The sequence below is a fragment of the Adiantum capillus-veneris genome, chromosome 13 (genome assembly GCF_014529385.1).
Source record: "Adiantum capillus-veneris isolate H3 chromosome 13, ASM1452938v2, whole genome shotgun sequence".
Classification (NCBI taxonomy): Eukaryota; Viridiplantae; Streptophyta; class Polypodiopsida; order Polypodiales; family Pteridaceae; genus Adiantum; species Adiantum capillus-veneris.
In genome coordinates, this window is record NC_140943.1 from 64,076,890 (window position 1) to 64,097,679 (window position 20,790).

Below are 20,790 nucleotides of genomic sequence, written 5' to 3' on the forward strand. Positions count from 1 at the left end.
TAGTGAACGTGATGAAGGGGGGGCCTTTCATTGCGGTACTACCAACATCGCAACCGTTGCCTATGTGCAGGGGCGTGGGGGGGCCAATCTGAGGTGGCTGCTGTTTTTCGCCGAACGCTTCAACGACCGCCTGCATGTGCGCACCATAAGAGAGAGATGATGACGCACAGCATACATATACATATCGGATAAAAGATTCAAGAGGACACATGGCCTGCAAGCAATATTTAGGAATAGAATAAAGCTAACAATGGACGATAAGCCTTAATAGCTATAAGGTCAAAAACTCGCAAAATATGCGAAGCTTAAAGGACCGTAAAGTTAGCGAGGGCGAATATTCATATAGGCCCAAGGCTTTTATCTAGGCCTTAGCTATCATGATTCAGAAATTAACAATGGATTGAGTGGCACGTGGCAAAAGCTAATTGGATGCCTACTTTTACTGACGCAGTAAAGACGAACGAGGAGCTCATGCACTGCAGGCTCGTGTCCTCGTTTTTAGCCTCTCACTACAGTCTACCATAATAATATCCTCATTCCTTTTTCGTCTCCCTCCTCGTCAGCTTTACATAAGACCGGGTCCTCCGTCTGCCCTGCTCTCTGTTGCTTCTACCACCATGGCCACCTGACAGTGAAAGACCTACTCGTTACTGACAGGCCAAGCTCGCCATGGCAGCTCCAACCCTGGAGCTCCTCCTCTTTTCCTTCCTTCTCCTCCTCTCTGGGCTCGCTTCTGGCGATGTCCTCCAATATTCCGAAGAGGATTTACTCTCTGAAAGCCGCCTCTCTACCCTCTTCGACGCCTGGAACGCCAAGCATGGCAAACATTACCCCGCCCTCGGCTCCCCCCAAAAGGAGAAGCGCTTTGAAATCTTCAAAGAGAATCTTGCCCATATCCAGCAGCACAACAGCAAGGGCACCTCCTCTTACACACTGGGCCTCACCCGCTTTGCAGATCTCACTAATGAGGAGTTCAAAGCGCTTAATTACTTCGGAGTGCGGCCTGTCCTCTCTACAAGGAACCACAGCTCTTTAGCAGCTGCTAATCACAGGCGCAGAGTACACTCGTGCGATTCAAGCGATTTGGATACTGCCTTCGATTGGCGTGATGAGGATGCTGTGGAGAGCGTCAAGGATCAAGGCAGCTGCGGTAATTAAGGACCCAGCTCTCTAATTATGCTTGATTAGTTTTTGGATCTCTGCATTGACCATGATTGCACTCTTGTTTTCTACATTTGATGCCCATTGACTGATTTTTTTAGCATCCGATTGCCCTTTATTTCAGTATTTTTCTCAGTCATATACATAATTGTGCTTGGTGTGACCAGAAATGATGTATTAATGGCTCAGGTTATCAAGTTGTTTATTACGTTGCATTGATTAGTTTTTAATGCGGAATGCATCCGAAGTGATTGCCAAGCCATCAGCTATGTATTGGCTGCCTATGAGAGAGAGAGAGAGAGAGAGAGAGAGAGAGAGAGAGAGAGAGAGCAACCCATGAGACCTCAAAGATCTATGAGATGGCACTTGAAGACTTGCTGAGAGAGAGAGAGAGAGAGAGAGAGAGAGAGAGAGAGAGAGAGGTCTTCGTCGGAACAATGCCAATAGACCTCAAAGATGAGTCTTAAACTCAAGACCTCTTATTCTAGAGGGTACGGGGATAACCAATTTATGAGCTCTCTGGTGTTATCCTCTCCTTTTACACACACACCCACACCCGCCATGAGACGAGAAGTTTTCATCCTATAGGAACAATCCCAAGAGAACTCAAAGGTCTGTCATCTATGAGAGCTAACATGGTCTACCAGACATACCAAACATAAAAGTTCATCCATGCAGGTCTGTGTTCTATGAATAGAAGAAACTAAAGAGTATAGACCTATTAAATGTACAAGTCTCCATACTATGTGCATCGTGGATAAAGTAGAAATACTTAAATTCTGGCGGGAATAAGTGGTTATGCTTGTGATGTCTCGTATCAAACTTGAGTATGTAGTCATTTCAAATCATTATGTGCAGGTAGCTGCTGGGCTTTTGCGGCTGTGGGGGCCATAGAGAGTGCCAATGCCATATCTATGGGCACTTTGGTGAGCCTTTCTGAGCAGGAATTGGTAAGCTGCGATTCAAACGACTACGGGTGTAATGGGGGGCTTATGGACTACGCCTTCCAGTGGGTCATTGACAATGGTGGTATAGACTCAGAGACTGATTATCCATACACCAGCTCTGGAGGCTCCACGGGTAGCTGCCTTACTGCCAAGGTGTGCCCTTCCTCTAAGCAAAGTATTCTTGTGCTAATGCCTTCAGGGCTTTGTTCATTAATTTCCAGTAGTAGACCATGTGTATTTGTATTGAGTAATATAACACATTCATGTTCTAAGTCATTTGCATCTGTTGAGATTCTTCCACAGGCATGAGTTACTTTGTAATGTCAAAAAAGCCCCGGGGGTCCGCTCTAGAATCATGTTTATGTACCATGTGAGTTCAGCGGGAGGGGTTTTTTATTTTTGAAAATTTAAGCAATTTAACAAAATGGCTTAAATTGTGAAGAAAGGAGGGGGGGGTCAATCTATTCATGTCCACATTTTAGCAGAGGGGTTTTTCAAGTACCCTAAAAATGCACGCTATATGGGGGGTTTCTCAATAGCAAACGACCTGGAGCAAAAAAGGAGCCTTTGTGGTGATATGATCGTCCTAACACCCCATTTGTGTTATCAAATGCTACATTGACGAGGGTGTTACCTCCCGCTCATGCTTACATTCCTCTTTCGTAACGTGCCAAACACTGTCAGTACCATTTAACACCATCTTCTTGCGATTGTTCGCATTTACAAAAATGTTCATTCTTCTCCTTGAAAGTAATTGTGACTGCAGATGGATTGTTTATTGTACTTCCTGAAGAGAGAATGTCCTGATCCCTTTCTACAGAGTAGATTGCCCTACTCTTCTGCTGAAGTTTACTATCCTTCAGTGGTCTATTGAAGTTTCTTTATTGCTTAGGATCTAGCATGCATAAACATATGGGCTCGCATATTGAAGTTAATACCTTTATTAATCTTTCTATAGCTCAAAACTGTTGGGTCTCGCAATACTGGTTCAGAGCAGTATTTGCCCCAGAATGGGATTACGGACGAGATTAATGAAAACATTATGGGACTAGCCGCATTTTGTAAAAGCTTAGACATATACGTTGCATTTTACAGGCCGCTGTTGCAGTGTAGCACCTGAAATCTCACGCAACTGAATCCCAACTGTGGTATGGTTATAGTGTTCCCAGAACGTCTCATTTTGGATACATATGCTTGGAAATGGATACGTACAGACGTTGACAGGCATTTAAGGCTTTTTTTTTTTTTTTGATTCAATAGTTTGAGGCCCGTGGAAGCTGGCTTGCATCGATCTATCCCTGTGATTCTGTCTGCATTAAGCTTTTCATTGAGCTCAAATAAGGTGACTTACAATCTGACATCTCTGCTTTGGAATGTGTCGTTCAGGTCAGCAACAAGGTGGTATCTATTGATAGCTATGAGGATGTAGACTCAGGTGATGAGTCAGCATTGCTCTGTGCAGTAGCATCGCAACCTGTGACTGTTGCGCTGAATGGTGACGCCTTTGACTTTCAGCTCTACAGTGGGGTGAGTTTGCTATTTTTTTTCGCTTGGAAGTGACGTGCTCTCCAATTTGTGCAGAGATGCCAAACAGTTATTCCACTGAATTTTCTGCAATTTACAGGGCATTGAACGATATGATACTGAAAATCTACCGAGAACTGTATCATATTGTAGAACTGAGTGTTTGTTTGATTGGTGCAGGGTGTGTATGACGGTACCTGCTCAAGCAGCGAAAGCGACTTGGACCATGCCATTTTGATAATAGGATGGGGTGTGTCGAGCAGTAGCGTGGAGTACTGGATCGGTAAAAACTCATGGGGCACATCATGGGGGGCCTCAGGGTATATCAACTTGGTGAAAGGAACCGGGTCATCGAGCGGCATATGCGGAATGTATCTTATGCCATCATATCCTATATCTACCTCAACACCACCACCACCGCCTCCACCACCGTCGCCGCCACCGCCCCCAGCATCCCCCCCACCACCGCCGTCACCGCCTCCGCCACCATCACCCCCTCCACCCCCACCATCACCCCCACCACCACCATCACCTCCACCACCCCCGCCGTCACCTCCACCCCCACCGTCTCCTCCACCACCACCGCCCTCACCCCCACCTCCTCCACCCCCTCCGCCTTCTTCCACGCAATGTGATTCGTGGTCAACGTGCCCTGCCAGTGAAACGTGCTGCTGCATATTCGAGATTGGGTCTCAATGTCTCTTCTGGGGTTGCTGTGCCTACGAGAATGCTGTGTGCTGTGATGACCATCAGAGCTGCTGTCCTGAGGACTATCCCATATGTGACACATGGGCTGGTTATTGCTACCAGGTATGCAAGCTACGACGACGGCTAGTCGATTGTCATCTAACATTGTGCATGTTTGGTTGGTATGTGCAATGCTATCTTGGGTGATGGTAAAGGATGGTGAAGAGCATGCAAAGACGCATGCCTGTGTGCACTCTTCTTCTAGCTTTGAATCACGCATACCATGAATGCATGCACGCATGCGCATGCACAATGGAGCGTTTCTTGCACATATCATCTCATGCAAGAAGGGAATTTACACCCACCTCACGACATGAATGAAGGGAATTGATATGGCAACAAACAGACAGCTCCCTCTGTGTGGAATTTCCTTTCTATGCACGCTGCACTCACGCATGCAAGGAGAAAGACATCCACGCACAAGCGGAAATACGGACCATTCATGTCTCTCTCTCTCTCTCTCTCTCTCTCTCTCTCTCTCTCTCTCTCTGTGTGTGGGCAATCGAAGAAAATATGACATTCTTACCTCATGTGTGTGCAGGATGCATCCAGCAGGAGTCCATTGACGCGCGTGCCAGCTTCGCAGCGCAGTCGGGCGCAGATGCGGGAGGGAAGCCATATTCCTTCTGTTGAAGCACTGTTGCGAGATGTGCTAGAATGAGAGAGAGGGGAGGCTATATATGCCTTTCTTTCTCTGTACAGAGTTTTCTTTTTGATGATGTAAAGTGTCCAATTACTTAATGAAGGAACGCATGAGCCAAGCTTTAATTTGGTCCACTTAAGTAGATTGGGGGCCAGGCTTGTCGCCAACATGAACAGTATAAATGATTTATCATTTGTGGGTTAATAATTGAATTCTACCTTTCCAAAAAACCCAGGGTTTAGTGTATTTTTAAGTGGCGAGAATTTGCAGGAAAACTGGTAAAGTTTATTAGTTTTAGGAGGGTTTCTAGTGTAGCCCTATTCTCTTTGGTTGGAAAAAAGTTTATGGGGAGCTCTGGTATGCCTGAATGCAAGGTCTCCTGTGCATCCCTAGGAAGTGGTATTTTACTTGGTTTATGGAAATGTATTCCCTCCCCCCCCCCCCCCCCCAAAAAAAAAAACAAACCCTGAACTCTTGCTCTCAATGGATTTCTAAACGGTACAATTCTTTCACACATTTTTTGCTTGCAGTGTCAAATTCTCTAGTTTGTGTGACCCGCCTACCGACGGGTGTCGCTCGCTCTTACCACAGGTACATATATATTGTGTGTATATGTCTATTTCTATACATCTCCAATTCATGCTCTACCACTTTACAATGCTGCCTGCCTGCAGGCGGTTGACATATTTTCCCCTTCACCCGCTATTTTCTAGGCTTGCTTTGTTCGTGTACCTTGCAATGATCAATGCATCCCAGAAGACATCTCGAATAGGTAGTTCATCCGGAAACAGATTCCCAAATTTAACGCTTGTGTCGACCAAAGATGTAAGCACATGTCTTCATATTTGGAGAGAGACCTCACTAAGCATACATCACTTATGTCAAACCCCTTGGCTATTGCCTCATGCCTTCTAGATGGGAGCATGGGTGATCATATTTCGAAACAAACCTAGTGCCACATCCATCTAGATGCATGGTATCATATTTAACGAATAGGTATCATGCCTTCTAGATGGGAGCATGGGTGATCATATTTCGAAACAAACCTAGTGCCACATCCATCTAGACATCTCGAATAGGTAGTTCATCCGGAAACAGATTCCCAAATTTAACGTTTGTGTCGACCAAAGATGTAAGCACATGTCTTCATATTTGGAGAGAGACCTCACTAAGCTTACATCACTTATGTCAAACCCCTTGGCTATTGCCTCATGCCTTCTAGATGGGAGCATGGGTGATCATATTTCGAAACAAACCTAGTGCCACATCCATCTAGATGCATGGTATCATATTTTGAGAGGCCCCCCGTTTTGCATCCAATGAAAAAAACATAGATCAACTTCCTTGCCTACCACTTCGGAAGCACTTCAACAACTGGGATGGTTGTAGACATAACAACCCACTCTATCTTGGCCTTGTTCTTGTTTGCATACCTTACAATGGTCAATGTATTCCAAGAGGCCACATCCCGAATAGGAAGCTCGCTTACCCATTTCGGAAGCTCTTCAACAACTTGGATTGTTGAAGACATAACAACCCACTATTTCTTGGCCTTGTTCTTGTATGGTCAATGTATTCCAAGAGACTACATCCTAAATAGGAAGCTCATGAAAACAAATATACCACATTTGGTAAACATGCAAACGAAAGAGCACAGTTTTAAAAAAGAAGAAGAGTGGAAAGATGGTAATTGTTGCGGAGATGAAGTGCAGCCTGGAGGTTGGGCTTCCCAACTTGGGCTTGCACTCCTCGAGGTGCCCGTGTTGCCGTTGCCTCCTCAGTTAGCCTCACAACCCTATTTTTGTGCGGATCGTCTCTTCCCACTCTCCTCCTTGAGTTTGAGCAACATGCGAAGCGAGGCCCATGTTATTTGCTTCGTCCGTGACCGGCTCAAGATACATTTGTCAGTTATTGGCTTTGTCTCTTCTTCAATAGGATTGGCCCCAAGCTTGTACATTGGCCCACATGCCTTGCTCTCACATCCCTCTTCTAATTGTGGATGGCCACTTGGCACATTGGCCTCTTCATTGTTCTCCTTCTTGGATTCAAGGGCCGCAAGGATGGCTACTTCTGAACGTAGGGGTCTTGCCTCTCTCTCTCTCTCTCTCTCTCTCTCTCTCTCTCTCTCTCTCCAACTTACACTTGAAAGCTTGGCTACCTTCTTCACTTTTTGTTGAGCAAGGCATTCCCAATAATAAATGCTCACTTGTTGAGAACCTCACACAACATGCAGGGTTAAAGAAGACTGTTGACGTTTGTCGAGAGGCAGTGGTCGAAGGAGAGCGAGTAGTAGGAGAATTGAGCAGCACATTGGAGGCTTGTGGCATCACTGTTGGGAGGAGGAGAGTGGGGTCTATGTACCCCCCTCCCACAAATCAATGATCACTTTGTGTGCATGCTTACAGGTACAACTTGTTGCTGCTAGATTGTATGAGCCCACAATTCAAAGGTCCAACTTGATTATTCTCTTCCTATTGAATTGTAGGTAGTCACGAGCGGGCCACCTCTAGAAGCGTAAGCAGTCATCTTGGCATACACGCATGCTTGTTATCGTGGAGGGTGTTGCGTACGTGACGCCTTGACTGTGAAGGGGTGCGCAAGCTGGCGGGGACCAAGGGCTTTTATATGGAGAAGGGCTTGTATATGGAGAGCAACAAGCTAAGAGGGTGGATGTTGTGGCTGCATGCATTTGCAGCCACTTGGACATTCACCCTTGCCGTTTTAATATAGAACAGAGATATATAAGAATGTAAGATAAGACTGTAGACACAATAATAGCTTTTGTAGGTAAAACAATATCAAATATGTCCCCTCTTTATCCCATCGTCTCCCTTTCTACTGAACTCCACATCCTCCAGCCCCTTCACTCCCCCTTCACTCTCCTCTCTTCTGTTCCAACATACCTTCTCATCCTTGGATGGCATCCATAGAAACTACTTATAGTCTAGCAACAAAATCAGTGATGAAAACTTTCATTGCAAAATAGTTTACGATTATTGGGCATTACTCGTTGTGACATCAAGATGCACATCTCAAAAGACTCTCTCGGCTTCAATTGCTCCTCAACATTGCCAATGGGCTAGCGATACTCAAGTGCTTTTAGGATTACAGATTTGCTATCAATTGAAAGGCCAATATTTTCAAAGGTATAGCAAACACTGCTTTATGAGCTTACAATGTCCGTATTGTAAGTAAATCTGCCCCTTCACCCCTCGATGAACTTGGTATTGAATCTCCACCGGCCCCAGCTCCTCCCTTAATTTTGTCGACGCGGCAAGAGGCTCCCTCTCCTTCCTCTGCTCTCGCAAGGACGCACATGTCGGTGCTGGCCCCTAATTACATTTAGGGATAATTACCAAATTACCCCTCTAATTTGTGGAAATTCTCAAAATTTCCCTCAAATTTCAAAATTCCCAAAATACCCCATATCTATTTTGGTTGGATTGTTAAAGATTTTCTAATCTTTATTCCTTTTTGACAATGGAGATTTGTTTCTGAGTGCTTATATGGAATTTGTCACAAATTCCCTTGCAAAAAAAAAAGCAATTATTTCTAAAAATAATGAAGCAATTCATCTCCAAAGCCTACATAACCAACTCAATGAACTAATTTCTAGGCTTTACTTACCATTTGTTGACAACAAGGCATGGGTAGTCCTAGACCAATCATCCGGGTTTTGCTTGTGTCCGAGCGTCTATATTAGCACTTTGCTTTCTTGTATAATCTTTGCGAAGCTTGCCACCTCAGGATCTCCTTCCAACACTCGGCGGATCCTTGTCTGCCATACATAATGGAATAAAAAGTACCTGACAGTTTTGAGTGTTGATGAGAAGGGCAAGACTTCCCAACTTCTTACCTCCAAGGAATAAATCAGTCTTGAAAAAACCAATTTTCCATGTCCTTTGGACCCACTTGCATATTTTCCCTACAAGGCCTCTGATAGCCGAGCATTCCTATGAATAGGTGGGCTAGATCCTCACTAGCTAACTTGCACCCCAAGCATCGATTTGACCCAATCCCTCTCTCTTGTATCTTCACCCCTGTCGATAGAGCACCCCAAATTACCTTCCATAGAAATACCTTCATGTACTACGACAACTCTGGCTGCCAGGTGTTCTCCATTACTTGCTCCCACCATTCCTCCGGCCATTGTTTTTTCCATATCTTGTTAAGGGGGCTAGACCAATTCTTCTTGTGCATCATTGTATGATATATGCCTTTAGAATGGGGTTTCCATAAGACACTGCTTCTGGGCTATCTCCATGGATTCCATTCAAACCCTAATGCACAGATTGGCATCGCTACATTGTCGACCTCTTTCATCACTTTGTTGGCTAGCAATACCTACAAGCCATTAAGTTTGAATTGGGTTACCAGAAGGTCAATGGTTTTCCAGCTCTTGCTGTCACCATCCTAGAAGTGCCCAAGTCGATTTAGACCCTTATTATTTAGTTTCCTGGTTGTTTCTATCCAATAGGGACTTTGTGGTGGATCTACAACTTTAGAGAGCCAGGGGGACCAGTGCAAAATGGAGTTCTTGAAGTATCTGGTTTCTTCCCTCCGCTCTAAGACTCCCGCTACTCTGTTGCATTTCCTTACCAATTCCCTTGAGATACCCCCTAGACTTAGGGTAGACCACGTCGGGGCTAATAGTTAGTTTGTCATGAACCTCTACCCCTTTCCACTTACCACCTTTCAAACCAAGTTTAGCTACTTCTATCATATCTTTGATCATGATAGCCCAAGATTGATCCTGTTTAGCCAATGAGACTACAAATTTGGTGCAACGAGTTTTTGCATGGGCCACAGGGTTGAGAATTCCAAGGCCTCCTTGATCCCCTGGCCGAGTGGCTGACTCCCAACCGTCCCATTGCCATGGCATGGAGGATTTTGTGTTGTTTTTGCATAAAAATCTTTTCACTACTTTTAAGAACTCTTTCCAGTGACACTTAACCATCTTGAGAAGCGGGCTAGTGAAGACAATATAAGGGAACATAATTGCACTAATCATTTTAATCCAGCGGGGAATGGGAAAAGAGCACAGTCCCACCTTCATTTTTGTTCTGATTTTTTCGAGGACCCATTAAAATCTTTGTTTGTGAATTACTTCCGTCCCCAAGGGGCCCCCAAATGGCTGAAAATATTACCTTTTGTGACAATCTTCCCCTATCAGTCAGAAGGGTGAAAGGAGTCATTTTCCGATAGGGAGATCATCCTTGACTTCTCTATATTGCACTGGGACCCCGAAGCGACTGTGAACATATGCACAATCTCCAAAGCTTTCTTGACAACCTGAAGGTACGCCTTCAAGAAGAAGAGAGAATCATCTGCAAATAGTTCTACTAGTAGTTGACTATTTCTTGGTAAAGCCAGGCCTTGCAACTCCAATCACTCAGCACTAGCTTCGAGCATCATGATCAAAGGATGTGATCCTATGGTGAAAAGTAGGGGGGCTAGAGGGCATCCCTTTTTAATAGACCCTTTGGCCTCAAAGGAGCCCACTATGCTATCGTTAAATAGGAGCTCTAACTGGCTACCAGTGTACGTATAAGGCGACATAGGCGAGGCCCAGAGCTTCCATGACGGCTTCTATATATGACCATGTTATTTTGTCATAAGCCGTATCAAGGTCCAACTGCACCAGAATGCACTCTTGCTTTGTGTAAGTTGTGTATTCGATGCCCACCATTGCTACCAAGATGTTGTCATAAATGGACCTTCCTTAATGAACCCATGTTGATGGGGAGAGATGATCTTGTCAAGTAAGGGGGCTAGTATGAGGGCTACTACCTTGTCAATACTTTTGTAGGCTACTGACATCATTGTAATAGGGCACCAATGCTTCATTTGAGAAAACATACCTGTTTGGGGATGGGTTTGATAAGCCCTCTCTTCACACTTATCTCCAACGACCCTTCGGCAATGGCTTTGTTGGCCAAACTCGTGATTGGGACCTTGAGATTATCCCAAAATTTTCTAAAGAATTCCGTTATTGTTCCATCCCAACCAGGGGACTTTTCCTTGCCAAGGGCTTGCAATGCTAGTGAACGTTTGTCTTCGAAAAATGCCCCTTCCAGGCTATTGGCTTCTGTCTGAGGAATCTTCTTCTTGACACTCTTAAGTAAGGTTCCTTTGGCATCATCCAATTCTCAGGACCGGCTCTCGGGCTGTCCAATGATTTGGCTAAGATAGTTCAACATCAAACCAACCATCTCATCATGGTTCTGAACTGCTATCCCTTTCTCATCATAGAGCGAGTGGACGTGGCCCCGACTCTTCTTGATTTTCAGAGCCCTTAAAAAGTGAGCTTGATTAGAGGCTTCCGATTGGCGGAAAGTCTCCCTGGAGAGAAGCCTTGCCTTTTTGATATCTTCTTGTTGCTCATTAGCAAGGTTAGATTTGTCTTCAAGCCACTGCTTGTGCTCATCCTCAGAAGCAAGCCCATTGGCCTTCATGGAGGTAAAGCAACTGCACCTCCCTAGCTTTTTTAATTTGCAGGCCAGAGCTTTTGATTGCTTTTTGAATGCTCCAAACAAATAAGTCCCACACATTGTGTTTGTTGAGATCGACGTCTTTTTGGAGTTTAACTAGTGCTTTCTTGGTTAGGTTTATGAAAAGGGGGTCTTTGAATAGGACTAGCAAACCACCACCCCCCCCCCCCCCCCCCCCCCCCCCCCCCCCCCAAAAGTCTCTTCAAGAGTTTTTAACAACCCAAAGGAAAGTCTATGGAATAAGTTGATACTGAAAATTTTGAGAGAGATTTTTGGATTTGAAGGTAAACAAGAGAAGATTGGAGGCTAGAGACTTTAGCTCATGAGGCAAATTTAACATAGGATATAGTTGTGTGAATTTGTGGGCAAAAGGGCGAGGTGAAGCTATAGAGTAATGGCTCACAAACGCAGTGGTGAGGAAGATGAAGAATAGCAAACACCGAGCAAATTTTTTGGAGCGAACCAAAAAACCGAGCAATATAACCTTAGAAAAAATCGGAACTTATGTAACCTTGCAAACTTTATCACATATCCAAACACTCACTAAAAAATAATATTTGCAAAGAGAATAGTTTCTTGCAAAGAATCTAGGCAAAATTTAGTGGGAAGCAAGGCCACAAAATGAGTCTAAAAGCACAGTCAAAGTTAAAGAGTCCTCGTGGCACTCTCTACCTCACAAAATGGTATCCTAGTAGGTGTCCCCAATTTCGAAAGCAGCTGGATAAAGGGGTATCTCGGGAGATCCTCATGATAAATTTGAAGTCAAAAAGGGAAAGGGAGCACGTGGAAAGAGGATGCAGTAGACATGTGGAAAGAGAGAGAGAGAGAGAGAGAGAGAGAGAAATCTCATTTCCCAGGTCGAAACGGAGTTCTCAGTCAGTCCTTACGGAGGGTGTGGCCATGGGTCGGCAAGTGCGGCAGAGGGGAGAGCGAGAGAGACATGGAGAGAGCTCCTCTGAGCGATGTGTGTAGTTGGAAGGCGATGTGGCCATGGGTGCGCAGGTCCGACAGAGGGCAGAGTGGGAGAGACAGTGAGAACGCTGGTGTGAGGTGGCGCTGGTGTGAGGTGGTCTGAGGGAGTGTTTTAGAGGTGGAGATCGAGCTGCAGAGGGTGAGGCCATCGCTACGTAGGTAGGGCAGAGGGCATGGCATCGTGCAGAGAGAGATGGAAGAGAGAGGAGAGAGAGGGTATCTGGGTAGATTCCATGTAATGGGGGCGTAGACCCAATAGGTCCTCCCAGTATGTAAACACTTTTATGAAGTTTAATAATTGGATTTACCATTGATCAAATGTTAGAATATCGTTCAAACAAGACAAAGTATGAAAACAAGAAAATGGTCTTCACTAACCCTAATTCAGTCATCTCCTTAAAATGATCTCCATTCTAACATTAAATGTACCCTCTTCCTTCTTAAAACATCCACTTTCTTTTGCAGTTTGCCAAAAAGGTATGTAGTTACTCACATATGTGCATCAAGAAAAAGCCTTGACAAGGGCTATTTTGTAGATTCGTATAAGGGGATCTTCTACAAGTGAAAAACTAGTCTTGCTTGGTGGGCCTTGCTATATAACATCTGCAGAATATAATAGGACATATGCAAATTGATATTTAGTATCTAGCACTGAAGGGAACAAGAGCAGACTAATTTGGCTATTGCATAGGTAGTTCTAGTGATCCTCATGCTATTGCATGTGTAGGTTTTGTCACACTGATCGATACGTCTATAATGCAAAGCAACTGTGTGTGTAGTTGTCGAGAAAAGAGAATACGCTGTATGTAGTCAGGGGCATGGATGGCAATATATCTTTGATGAGAATTAGTTATTTTACAAGAAGTACAAGCCGTCCATGAGTATTTGATTTTTGCATGTTGTACAAAGCGTTCAACAATAATATTGTAGTGAGTGCAACGGGACTGTCTATTTCATTTGTTTCACGGCCTCATTTGTCGTTGTACGTGAGATTTTCCGCCACGCAAGAGGGACACAGTTCTAGATTGTGAGCAAGGATGTCACATTGCATGATCCAATCTTTATATAATGGAATAACTTCAAACCATGACCTAGCATATGGACGGTTAGCTGCTTTCAACTTGGTTGCAGTTAGTTTCCTGGGTTCGTGACACTTGGACTGTAATCTTGCAGGCCTTGAGAACTTCATATTGACACCCAGTATGGGAGAAATGAGGACAAATATAGTATGGCATCAATTGTTTAAGTCAAAAGTAAAGATGCACAAAGTGCATTTAAGATTGTAATATACTACATGTGTTTACTACTCAAAGAGTTGTATGTATAATTAACATATATAGATGTTGGTCGACATTGATTGTATAGTTTTGAAAGGAGCATGCAAGTAAAACAAACTGAAGGAAGCAAGGTACAAAATTCTAAAACAAGCAAATCGATAAAGCATCAATGAATTGCAATTTGAAATGAAGTGCTTTACTGACCTGAAATGTTGTACATATGTTTTTGGATTGTCCAAGCTACACGCCGATCTTTGACTCAAGCTACAGAAAAGGAATGTGAATAGTTAAACATATCATCTTACAGTGAAGCGCCATAAATTGAAGATGCTAAATATACAGTGCACGGCATGCAGAAGTGCCATACAAAAGTATGGTGGAGAGTTGGCATTGTGGTCTCTCCAAAAATTATAAGAAACGGAAGCCGTGCCCTGTCCTGTAGCGTTTATGTGATGCGCCAAGCAAACACATAGTCATGGGGAATTGGATGGAGATAACAAACCTTGCAATGTAGTCTAGCTGGAGTTATGCATGTACAATCCAAATGTCCAGTGTTGTGAGTATATGTTCTCTCTGCAAGACACAAAATACACATTAGCATAAATACATGGCATGTAGCATATTGATTAAGCTTATTGTATTTGATTGACAAGAAAAAGGTTCCATTTCTCTCTCTCTCTCTCTCTCATGACACATGTCTGTTCTAGTGCTACTGAAACAGAAGATATCAGATTTAAATCGCATAATCTGAATCGAGTCAACAATAAACAAATACGGGCATGAATCTCTCTCTCTCTCTCTCTCTCTCTCTCTCTCTCTCTCTCTCTCTCTCTCTCTCTCTCTCTCTCTCTCATGACACAGGTCTGTTCTAGTGCTACTAAAACAGAAGATATCAGATTTCAATCAGTGATCAGTTGACATAATTTGGAATCGACTCAACAGTAAACAGATACGAGCAAGAATCTCTCTCTCTCTCTCTCTCTCTCTCTCTCTCTCTCTCTCTCTCTCTCTCTCTCTCTCTCTCTCTCTTTCATGGCAGAGGTATGTTCTAGTGCTACTGAAACAGAAGATATCAGATTTCAATCGGTGATCAGTTGGCATAATCTGGAATCGAGTCAACAATAAACAGATACGAGCATGAATCTCTCTCTCTCTCTCTCTCTCACAGCAGAGGTCTGTTCTAGTGATAAGTTGGCATAATTTGGAATCTAGTCAACAATAAACAGATACGGGCATGAATGTCTCTCTCTCTCTCTCTCTCTCTCTCTCTCTCTCTCTCTCTCTCTCTCTCTCTCTCTCTCTCTCTCTCTTTCAGAGGCATGAAACGTGAATTATATTGAAATACCCACTAGAAAAACAGTAAATCCGTATGCAATGCATGATTCTACAAGTCATGTGCACTGATTCCCATGAATATCACAGTAATGACTACCCTTATCAACATAGTACCATATAAAGGGCAGGGGTTTTCTATCTACTCCTCTTTAACGAGCAACCTATCCAACAATGATGGACTCGTATGAGTTTCAAAGTCTCCCTTACTTCTCAGCTCTTTGCTTGGCTCTCTGCAGGAGGTACTGATACATCTTCATCGTCACTGTCTGGCTCATCCTCTCCCATGTCACCGCCAGGATTGAAGCTCGGAAAACCACCTGGATGGATCCGAGATCAAAATTGTCAAATTCATTCTTGGTAACATCTTCCTCATCCTCATCTACCCACTTGTCCCAATCCACCTTTAAGTAAGGAGGCGACTTCCCTTCACCTTTCAAAAGCCTTTTCCACCAACCTTTCTCACTTTTGACCAAAGCACAGAAAACATTTCTTAGCCTATTTATCTTTTCAAAAAGGTCCAAATCAAGCTCATAACCGGCAGCAGAAAAACAAAATTTTCCCTCCGGTTCAATCTTGACTTTTGGGTCCTTTGCGTCAGGTAAATTTATGGTTATGAGAACCTTATCAGACCTTTGAGCCCAATTCACCTCAGGATGCCGCCCCATGATCGTAGGCTCCCCTTCCTCTCTGGTCTCTACGTCGACATTTGGCGCACTCTGTTGCTGAAGGGCAAGAACGTTAAGAGATTCTCTCTCTCTCTCTCTCTCATGCATGGCAGAGGTCTGTTCTAGTGCTACTGAAACAGAAGATACCAGATTTCCATCGGTGATCAGTTGGCATAATCAGATACGGTCATGAATCTCTCTCTCTCTCTCTCTCTCATGGAAGAGGTCCGTTCTAGTGGTAGTCAACAAACCTGCTGTAGCCTTTGGAGATCTGCGAACTGCTGTAGCCTCTCTCTCTCTCTCTCTCTCATATGGCAATTCTAGTGGTAGTCAACAAACTTGTTGAAGCCTTTGGAACTTCGGACGTGGAACTGCTGCAGTTTGAACTGTTGGGAACTACTGCGAATTGGTGCTAGTAGCTGCAAACCTGCAAACTGGGCTGCAAATTGGGCGAAGGTGATGGCTACAAACCTGCAAACTAAGCGACGGTAATGGATGTGAATTGCTCACGTCCAACGTTTTTATTATTATTATTTAGTTGAAGCTTTTTAGTTGGTGAGCCCGTGAAAAGCATCCAATGACAAGGTGACACGTGGTGTCTTGTGAGTCCAGATAGCGAACAAAGGATCTTTGGCTCACCACGTAACTAGATGGGTGTGCAATCGTGCTAAATAGGCGAGTAACAATATAAAATCTTAGTCATTCAAATCACCTAAAGGTCCGGCCAATTTTGGGAAAGGGTGTTTAATGGGTATCTTGAAAGATCCATTTTGTGTAAAGTTTAAAAGTGATTGGAGGGCCGAAGGAGATGCTTTTTTTTCCAAAGAAAAAGTGAGTGGAAGAGGAAAAGCAAGTGGCATGTGGTGGAGAGAGAGAGAGAGGAGGAGAGAGAGAGAGCCTGAGATTTTTTCCTTGTCGATTGGGCTGCAGGTCTCGATGAGGGGTCAGATTCGCAGTGCAAAGGCAACACATAGACACCATTGACAAAAGAGATGCATTGGTAGTGAAGAGGTGACCCTAACTTGGAGCTACGTGTAGGTGTTAGTGGAGGCAAGGCCATGTGGGCAAGTGAGCCGGATATGAGCGAACAATACAAGGAGATTTTTTTGCCGAGAGAGACAGACAAAGAGGCAAAGAAGTGGAGCATAGGCCCTGGTGATGAGGACGAGGGAGAGCAGGATGAGTGGTTGTGCAACCGAATGATGCAGTAGGAGTAAGTACTGGGGGCGCGTGTCGGGGGAAGAAGAGGCGAGGAGAGAGACAAAACACTGGCTTCCTCATCCCATTCAAAGTCGATATGTTGCCTTCTTCGTGCTGGTGAAGCTGATGCGGAGGCAAACATACTCCTCTTTTCCTTGTGCAGGGCAACCTGGACCCCTTGCGCACTTGTGCGCCCATCGCAGGAGCAACCCCGTGACTGTGGCCGAGGAGGGAGGGCGGCATTGGGCGCAGGTCGGGAAAGGTCCAAAGGGATTCTGTCAAAAGCCGGACACAGAGCAAGAGGGAGGGGATGCGGACACAGCTTGAGATGAGTAGCTCTACGAGTAGGGGAGCAATTGTGTTGAATGGGGATGAGCAGGTCAATACACATGGGGGACAGGAGCGTGGGAACGGTTGCGAAGGGCCCGCGTGATCACAAAGTTTTCCCCTTTTCACTTCGATTTAGAAATTCCTTTGGAATCTTCGTTGCTAATTAAGAGGTTTACGTGAATGTAAACCCAAAAATACATGGTCGAAGTACTGTATCTTTACATTCATACAAAGACCATATTTTGCTACTCGTTAAGCAAGGGTGAAAGATGCCGGGTGTGCAAAGAGAAGGTTCTAGCCCCTCAAAGGACAGTAAAAGATAATAATTCACCTCCTTTACTTCTCAACATGACTTTGACGTGGCATCTAGAGAAGTGTATATGGTTGTTGGTAACCTTAGTGGATGAAATTTGAACAGGTTAGGCTTTAGAAGTAGTTAAAAAAAAAAACCCCAGGTATGTGCTTACAAACTTTGAAACTTATGTCCAAATTTTAACCTCAAGGGTGAAAAAACAAACAAAATTTTTCAAAAATAGTAAAAAAAACTTTTGAATATATTCAATTTACTTTTAAAATTTTCCATGTGTAGGTTTTTTGAGTTCTCAAAAACAAGGCTCTAAGTTTCCTCGAATCGACTTACAAGGCTAGGAGATCACTTGCTTCCTCTTGGGTTTCTTGGAAAGCTAGTTGTCCTAAAGCCTAGTCTAGGGGGTCGCTCTTACCCATTTGAAAAACTACAAGCAAGATATCAAAGCATGAGCAATTGTTCATACTAGTATATGACCCGCGCGTTGCTGCGGCCAAAGAAACATCGCTTCTATTCTTGTAGGGATATCTTCTCTTCCAAGTGAAACACTATCAATATTCTATTCCTACATGTATATTCTATTGCATTTTTAAAAGTAATGCATTACACAACCTCTTGAATATTCTAACAAACATAAATATATGTAAGATTATACAAAGTGTTCTTGATACCAAGCTTGGGAGCTTCTCATAGACATTGTTTTTCATAAGATACTAACCCTTGTTTAAAAAACTTAGGAGTGCTCTACTTCTATTGTGGAGAGAGAGAGAGAGAGAGAGAGAGAGAGAGAGAGAGAGAGAGAGAGAGTCTCCTCCTTCTGGTGTATCTTGGTTTAGCAATGCTAGCAATGTTGATTATATAGATTAGGTAAGTCAGCAATGCTAGCAATGTTGATTATATAGATTAGGTAAGTTAGCATGGTATGAAGAGATGAAAGCCACATGAAATCAATGTAGCTATAAGGCGTTTTTTGACAATGGAGTGCGTTCTAGAATTGGCTTCAAGAATAGGAACTCAACTGAATTCAATGTCTCTACTCCACTCTCTTACCTACTTCTATCCTTGCGTCTTTCTTATGAGCAAGACATGTAGAAGTGTACAACATACCTTCTTATATGGCAAGAAGACCATCTTTCCCTTGGTCTACCTAGAGTTGACAAAAGTGCTACCAAGTAGAGAAGTGCAAACTGGGTAAGCCAGCAAGTTTTTAAAGATGAAGGCCCATAATTGCTACAGTGTGTAATTATGAAATATTTCATGTCTAAGAGTAGCTTGATGCTATAATGGGGTCTAGTTTGCATCTTGAAAATGAAGTTGTGGAAGTTTTCTCTATGGAAATGTATCAAGTAATAGAAGCCTTTAAAGAAAGCCAAATAGTTGGCCCATAAGTCCATGTTGAAACCAAATACAAGAGTGTAGCAAAGAAGGTGAAACCAGTAGCTTCACCCTTACCACCCAACAACAGGGAAAAGATTGAACAAGCCTCTTTGCAACCAAGTTTAAGAAATCCTAAAAAGATCAGGCATACCTTCACAAAGGAGTCTTTTCAAGAGTTGCAGATTGGTTGTGAGGAGTTTCTAACACAGAAAGAGACAAAGTGCTTCAAAGAAATGCTTTCAAAGCATGGTAAGGCTTTTGCATTTGAGCCGAGTTGTGAAACTATAAGGGCTCATAGTTTCCAATGTACCAGAAAAGCTTCAAGTTTTCAAAGAGATGAGATGACGTTCTTTTAATATTAAGAATGTGCTTACATCTATGCTGCTCTCTAGATGCTTCTCTTAGATTTCTATCTATGTTCACAAGCATGGTAATGGTTTACATCATCACCTAGTCACAACAATACATAAGCATCTTAGTATGATAAGGTGCACACTATTTGTTCATGTACACTTTCACATCATTTGCATCTTAAAATGTAATAGAAATGAAAGCAAAGTAAGGTTGCTCAAATGTTTATTTTTGTAGGAGTTTTTGCCATTATGCTAAACTGAAATATGTGGTGTAAAATTGAGGTTGTGACTAAAATCATGCATGCCATTGATCTCTATCTATCTTTATCCTCTAATTACAAAACCATATTCCTCTTTGAGAGAGCAGATTGTATGCTAAAATGAAATATGTGGTGTAAAATTGAGGTTGTGACTAAAATCATGCATGCCATTGATCTCTATCTATCTTTATCCTCTAATTACAAAACCATATTCCTCTTTGAGAGAGCAGATTGTATTCAACCATCTTAAACCTATTTCCTTGCGCACAATCTATACTATACCAACCATTTGGCTTAATTGTTGCTTTGTTAAATGTGTGATTGGACATTGAGCCAATGTAGGATAGCCTCTTTTTGTGTACACATTAGGTTCCTTGAAAATTTGAGAATATGAGTATCATACCCTACTTGAGTATACACACACACACACACACACATGTAGATATATGTATTTGTATGTGTGTGTGTGTATGTATATATGTATATGTATACATACATACATATACATATATATGTGTGTGTGTACATATATATATTCTTATATCGAAGATTTGTCACATAGGTCTTGAAGCCTCTTGTTGTTGTTATAGTACAATAGCTATGACATTCAAAACTTTTATGCTCCCTTCGTGCCCCCCCCCCCCCCCAAAACCCTCTCTCTCTCTCTCTCTCTCTCTCTCTCACACACACACACACACACACACACACCCACACCCACCCACACACCCACATGTTAGATGGATAGTAGTTTGCATGGAGCTCATGTGTGCATACACATATGACTTGTCATCGTGGTATAGTAGTTGAAAAATTGGCAGTGTGGTTGAAGTGATGACCTCAAGTCAATGCATGAAAAGGATGAGCAAACTCCTTTTTCTTAATCTCTGTAAAGAAAAGTATAGATGGCTATGATTAGTCTCTCTCTGTCTCTCTCTCTCTCTCTCTCTCTCTCTCTCTCTCTCTAAGGTCTTGAACTTGAGACCATCGGATAGATCTTTGAGATCTCATTGGATCGCTCCTACAAACATTTTAATTTCTTCTTTTTTCAAGATGTGTGTGTGTGTGTGTGTGTGTGTGTGTGTGAGAGAGAGAGAGAGAGAGAGAGAGAGAGAGAGAGAGAGAGAGTTAGAAGATGAAACAAAATAACTTTATTCTCACCCAAGTTGCCATATATATCTTTTAGAATTGTTCTTATGGGATT

General features: G+C 43.2%; 1 protein-coding gene, 1 long non-coding RNA gene and 1 pseudogene across 2 annotated transcripts; 2 read left to right on the forward strand and 1 right to left on the reverse strand.

The window, feature by feature from the left end:
• Nucleotides 1-549: 549 nt before the first annotated feature.
• Nucleotides 550-5,147, forward strand: LOC147444146 (cysteine proteinase mucunain-like). Its single transcript, XM_086526863.1, has 5 exons — nucleotides 550-1,150; nucleotides 2,020-2,261; nucleotides 3,495-3,635; nucleotides 3,813-4,442; nucleotides 4,921-5,147. Exons 1-5 carry the CDS (start codon nucleotides 670-672, stop codon nucleotides 5,038-5,040), a joined length of 1,614 nt encoding a protein of 537 aa, XP_086382989.1. The 5' UTR covers nucleotides 550-669; the 3' UTR covers nucleotides 5,041-5,147.
• Nucleotides 5,148-5,623: 476 nt separating this feature from the next.
• Nucleotides 5,624-7,845, forward strand: LOC147444147 (uncharacterized). The gene is made up of 2 exons (XR_015190030.1): nucleotides 5,624-7,427; nucleotides 7,508-7,845. It is a non-coding gene; the product is annotated as an uncharacterized LOC147444147 (long non-coding RNA).
• Nucleotides 7,846-15,184: 7,339 nt separating this feature from the next.
• Nucleotides 15,185-15,783, reverse strand: LOC147444148 (co-chaperone protein p23-1 pseudogene; annotated as a pseudogene).
• Nucleotides 15,784-20,790: the final 5,007 nt, after the last annotated feature.